Source organism: Eimeria acervulina, genomic scaffold (assembly GCF_000499425.1).
Source record: "Eimeria acervulina Houghton genomic scaffold, Eah_scaff560, whole genome shotgun sequence".
NCBI classification, from domain to species: domain Eukaryota; phylum Apicomplexa; class Conoidasida; order Eucoccidiorida; family Eimeriidae; genus Eimeria; species Eimeria acervulina.
This window is the reverse complement of record NW_013549728.1, coordinates 4,734-10,833: the sequence shown is the minus strand read 5'-3', so window position 1 is coordinate 10,833 and position 6,100 is coordinate 4,734. Positions and strand designations below refer to the sequence as shown.

General features: G+C 41.2%; 1 protein-coding gene across 1 annotated transcript in view; it reads right to left on the bottom strand.

The window, feature by feature from the left end:
* The window catches only part of EAH_00042800 (tRNA delta(2)-isopentenylpyrophosphate transferase, putative), a gene marked incomplete at both ends in the record, with an annotated part of 5,217 nt that extends 1,047 nt beyond the window's left edge, over positions 1–4,170 (bottom strand). Inside the window, 8 exons of the mRNA XM_013395031.1 lie at positions 242–475; positions 675–879; positions 1,792–1,879; positions 2,090–2,148; positions 2,517–2,567; positions 3,122–3,220; positions 3,471–3,608; positions 4,018–4,170. Coding sequence (XP_013250485.1) covers positions 242–475; positions 675–879; positions 1,792–1,879; positions 2,090–2,148; positions 2,517–2,567; positions 3,122–3,220; positions 3,471–3,608; positions 4,018–4,170 — 1,027 coding nt within the window. The remainder of the gene's footprint in view (positions 1–241; positions 476–674; positions 880–1,791; positions 1,880–2,089; positions 2,149–2,516; positions 2,568–3,121; positions 3,221–3,470; positions 3,609–4,017) is intronic.
* Between the last annotated feature and the right edge of the window lie 1,930 nt (positions 4,171–6,100).

Genomic DNA, 6,100 nt, shown 5'->3' with positions numbered 1-6,100 from the left:
ATATATATATATATATATATATATATGTACATATAGATATATGTACATATATGTACGCATGTTTATTTGCCAATGATTAAGATTAAAGTGATAATTCTAATTGTCATTACCTCCATTTGTTTCAAAGAAATACAGGAAAAGGTTTTTCTTTGCATCCTCTTCTTATCCTTATTACTATTATCATACGAATAAATATAGCTCTAACTATAACAACAACTATTCAAATTATAATTATAATTACCTTCATTTGTTTCAAAGAAATAAAGGGGAAGGTTTTTCTGACGAATAAGGAATTTATTACGGATCCACTTCCTTTGTTGTCTTGCGTACTGCAGCGAGCGCAGCAAGGCGATGTTTAAACAATCTTTGATTTCTTTTTCTTGTAATTCTTTGCAAGATAAACCTCCAGAAGAAACTCCATTTGATACAACTCCTTCTTCTTTAGGCAACACAACAGGAAAAAACTCCTTATACCCTGTGCGCACAAACAAACGGCAAAATAACCACAAACCCTAAACCCTAAACCCTAAACCCTAAACCCTAAGGCCTAAAGCATGAATAAAACCTTAATATTGGCTACGCATTCCTTAATCATTCCACATGCACCTCCCCCCAAGCCCGAAGCCCTAAGCCCTAAACCCTAAACCCTAAACCCTTTTTCTTTCTCAACGCACCAATGCCTTGAAGGACCCCTCCCCTAAAGCTTTCTTTCTTTATCTTATCTTTTGGATCTTCTGAATCACCACTGTCATTCGAAAGAGGAGAAGAAACAGATAAAAGATTATCTACGGGGCCCTCGGGGGCCCCCCCTGCTGCTGCAGGCCAACTGCGGAGCTGAAGCTGAGCCGCCACCCAACGCACTTCTTCAAGCAAACCACCCTGTAAACATGCATGCACATATATGCATGTAAATGCATGCAGAAACGCATGCAGGTGAATGCATGCAAGTGCATGCAAATGCATACAACAGCTCTTGCAAATCGATGCAAGTGCATGCAACAGCGCATGCAGAAGCGCATGCAACAGCACATGCAGAAGCACATGCATGCACGCATGTATGCAGCAGTATTGGAGAGAGAAATGCAATGCATGCATGACCAGCAGGGCTGCGGATCCCTAATTAAGAGAAGACAACAAAACCTTCTTGTCTGCTTCTTCGTTTTTTTTCTGCATATGTTTGTTTCTGTTTCTGTCTCTCTGTCTCTGTTTCCTTTTTGTCTTCATTCGGTCTCCTTTCTATTTTTTTAATTTCTGTCTATTCCTGTCTCTTTCTGTCTCCTTTTTTGAATTCTTTTTGTCGCCTTTATTTTTATCGCTTTTCTTGTTTTATTTTTGTCTCTATTTCTGTCTCTTGCTGTCTCTTATCTCTATCTGTTTGTTTTCCTTTTTTCTTCTTTTAATCTCCTTTCTGCCTATTTTTGTCTCCTCCTGTCTCCTCTCTGTCTCTTTCTGTCTCTTTTTTGTTGTATATTTGTCTCTATTTCTGTCTCCTTTCCGGTGTATGTTTGGATCTATTTGTATCTATTTCTGTATCCTTTCTATCTATTTCTGTATCACTCTCTATCTTTTTCTGTCTCCTTTCACTCCATTTCTTCCTCCTTTATATATCTTTTTCTCTGCTTTATATATCTTTTTTTCTGCTCTATATATCTTTTTGTCTGCTTTATATCCCCTTTTGTCTGCTTTATATCTCTTTTTGTCTGCTTTATATATCTTTTTGTCTGCTTTATACGTCTCTTTGTCTGTCATCCCTCTCCTTTCTATCTTTTTTTCTCTTTTCTTTCTCCTCACTTCGCACATGACTTCGAGTCGCCGCCGCAGCCTCTTCTCCAGGGCCTCTCGGTCTCGCAGGTCCAACCAAAATATGCATGCGTCATATCTGCACGCAGAAAGCCCCATTCATGCATGCAATAATGCATGCAAAATGCATGCAAAATGAATGAATGCAAAATGCATGCAAAATGCATTCATGCAAGGTGCATGCATATTGCTTCAGAGGCTTTTTGTTGTATTTTTTAATTAAACAAAAGACTTATTTTTTTAGGTGATAAGAGAAAGACAAACTTTTAAAAGAAATACTTGCCTCAACTTTTCGCTATTTTCCCCCTTCATCACTTCGCTGTGCGGCACCCCAAACTCCTGCGTTACCTGCATGCGCAAACGCATGCACAAAGGCGTGCGCAAACACATGCATAATGCATGCAAAATGATGCATGCATTCATGCATAAACAACGCATGCAAGAACTTCTGCAAGCTAAGCATCGATAAATGCATGCAGCAACCACTCCATGCATGCTCAACTGCATGCATCATCACCAACGCAACAGTGCATGCATACGTGCATGCACGAAAGACTGAAATATCTGCGTATCAATCTCCCCAGACGCTGCAGCAGCCTGGAGTTGCTGGGGCCTGCAGCAGCAGCAGCAGCAGGTGTGCAGCAAGCGGTGCAGCAGCAGCTGCAGGTGCAGCAACAGCAGCAGCTGCTGCTGCATGCATTATTTGCTGCGCTTACTTCAATGCTGCGAATAATACGCCGCCGGTCATGAGGATGGAGTTGTTCTGCCTGCAAACCATCGACCCAAACAATATATATATATATTATAATAATAATAAATATGGATATATATAATAATATTTTGCAAGAAGAAGAAGAGAGATGTATATAATCAACAGGGCAGTACTCTACTCTTCAGCTGTCAATAGACCCCAATAAACAGCTCCATACATGCATGCATGCACTTCTTGCATGCATGCATGCACTTGTTGCATGCATGCATGCAGAGGCCCTGAAGTCCCCACCCTTTTGCTGTCGATTTGCTTCAGGAGTTCCACCAATTCTTCGTTTGTCTTCGCCTCCACTTCGAACAAAACGCAAAAAAAGCAGAGACAGAGAAAACAGCAAAACATTCCCACGCTGTTGCTGCTGCTGCTGCATCTGCTGCTGCTACCGCTGCTGCTGGTGCTCCAGTTGCTGCTGCACTTGCTCAAGCAGCAGTCCTGCTGCTACACTGTTCCTGCTGCTGCTGCTGTTGCTGTTGCTGCATCTGTTTCTGCTAGTATCTTACGGGCTTCACGCGTTGCAATTTCCTTTGTTATATTTGTATTTTGTTTATTTACAGAGATATCTACGGCTGACTTCCATAGTAGCAGCTGTATATACAGCTGAGTGCCCCCTACTACCACCGGTAGTTTTCCTTGATCGCTAAGTGTTTGAATCTGAAGAAAGACAAACAGATAAATAAAGCAGATAAATAGTTCTGCATGCATTCACACCTCCTTATACACCCCAACATACCCAACTATACGCCTTTCCTTTATACTTTTTTCGACAGGTGTTCAGTGGAGAATAGGGCAGCATAAAGAAAGCAAAGCCAAAAAGAAACAATAAATATAAACAAAAACAAACGCTAAAGCGAAGAACTAACAAAGCAATGAAAGGATGGGTATGCGGTTTCTTTACACGCACTGTTTGCTTCGCTGCTTTTAGATAATCTGCTGCTGTAAACGCTTCTTGAGGTGTACAGACATCCAGCAGATGGTGGGGCACCGCCTCCCTCTCCGCTGCTGAAGCCTTTGCAGTGGCAATGTCGCATCCTTTGTACACCTGAAAACAGCAAACAAAACTTAGCCGCTAACCAATCCGCGGCGGTAGAGGCAGCTAGCTAGCTAGCTAGAACAAACGCTCGCTACGCAGAGATGTATTGCCCGGTCCCACTAGGCAAATGGGTAGCTAGCTAGCTAAATGCCTCCTCCGCTAGCTAGCTAACTAGCTTGCTAGCTGGCTATCTACGACGCCTTGGTGCCGAGACATCTAGCTAGCCACCGAGGTAACTGATTCGCATACAAGTGGAGCTAAACAGCTGGAAAGCAGCGTCTATCTCTGTCAGAACCTCCCGTCTTTATGCTTCATATTCAGAGAAAGTATTAATGTTGTTTGATCTGCATTTGTTCGTCAGTGCAGAAACGATATGCTGTGCTGCGTACTTCTGGCGTATTTACAAGCATCTGCATACCTGCATGGAGTCTGCGCTAACAATTTCAGCATTTATTCCATTTTTCCTCAACTCCAGACAAATGTCTAAACCCAAACGAGACTTTCCCACTCCCGTTGGGCCAATGATGAATACAACTTTCGGTGGAGTTTCTGCACACTCCTCCGGCGCCATCGCCGGTGTGTTTGAAGCTAAAAAGGGAAATTTGCCGAGAAAGGTGGGGAAACGGAGCGAGTTAGACGGTGAAAAAGAAGAAGAAGTACCAAAAATTGAGGAAATGAAGCCGGTTCTTCCCCGTGCTAATCCTGCAGCCTGAGGCGGTGGAGAGGAGGTGCCTATACACCCCAAAGTTGAGGTGTATACGCAGGTTCCTGCTTCCCCGGACCTTCGTAAAGCGTCATTTCTGTTGAGAAAAAGATGCGTTTTATGTTTCTTGGAGTGGTATTTGCTCGACTGGAATGCTTTCTGAAATATAATATGAAATACCTGCTCGGTTACGTGCCTATGCTGAAAGGCAGATAGATTTTCCCTCTCCTTACCCTTCAAAGTGAAGGAAGGAGGAACACAATTAATTGCAGAAGAATAAAGAAGACGTCCTGCAGTCAGAGAGCTAAGAAGAACGCAAAAACTCAAGAATACACTGAAATGCAAATTACAACGGCTCCGCATAATGAATATACACCGCGGTTTCCCCCCATCCACAACCACTTAACCAACTTCATCCTCAGTAAAAAATCATTATAATCCAAAAATAAATGTAAAAAGAACTAGTTTTTCCTTCTTCATCCTTTACTAACAACCCTACATCCGCCTTAGGGGCCCTTACAGGGGGCCCCTGGGGGCCCTTGGGGGCCCTTGGGGGCCCCTTTGAGCCGCTTCCTTCATATGTTTCCTTTTCCTTCGCAGTAGCTGCTAAGATCATCTGAAATGTATTTCTTTTTTCGGGTTTTCTATGCCGAGAAAGACTTAGTCGACAACGTGTGTAATATACGGGGAGACGTCTTTAGAGGCGCGTTGGCGTAGTGTGCAGGGTTAAGGGTATAGGGAATTAGGGATTAGGGTTTAGGGTTTATTAGGGTTTAGATTTAAAGTCCAGGGTTTATGGTTAGTGGTTTAGTGTTTAGGGTTTTATGGTTCTAGGGTTTAGAGTTTTAGAGTTGAAATCAGAAGAGGAGACGAGAGACGCAAATGCATTAAAAAAGCCAAGTGAAGGGAACAAACAAAATAATAACATAACAAAATAATATAATAATAATAATAGTAATAATAATAATAGGGGGTGTATTGCTGCTGCTGCTGCAGTTCCAGAGAGGAGCTGTCTGCATGCACAGCACCCAATGAAGGCTGCAACGAAGAAAACAAAATAAACACTGAAAGAAAATACAGCGCCTCAGCTTTGCTCTTCAAGGTGAAGCTGCAGCAAATGTCGAAGCCGTTGACTGGAGGGCTCAAGACACAGGTAAGCACCACATCCAGCAATGAAAAGTTATATATATATATATATATATATATATACGTATATACGTTTCTGTTCTTTCCCCTATATATATATATATGTATATACATATATTATATGCATATATATATACGCTTCTGTTCTCTTCCCTCTCTCTATATATATATATATGTACATATATATATATATATATGTACATATATATATATATATATTTACCTCTGCTTATCTTCTTATGTTGGCAATATCCTTTCGAAGCATATCCTGAAAGTAAATATTTAAATCTTTGAATATTTGCAAAACGAAGTTTTCTGCGGGGGCCTCTTCAAGCTTTATTATTATAATTATTATAAACAACTTCAGCATCTTGAAGAGGAAGTTGAGGCTAAAAGAGATGAAGTTCAAAGAAACAGGAAGAGAGCAGAGAAGGAGCATAGGTTGAAGTTTATTATTAATTAGCACATGGATTTGAAGACAATTAAAATGCTGAATAAAGAATAAACAAATAAACAAAACGGCTTCAATCAGCATGAGCTGAGCAACAGCAACAGAGACAGCAAGAAGATTGATTCTTCAGTTGTTTGCTTCTTATTGAATTTCTTTCTTCTTTTCGTGATAAGTAAGTAAGGAGACTTGCATTTGCAGGTA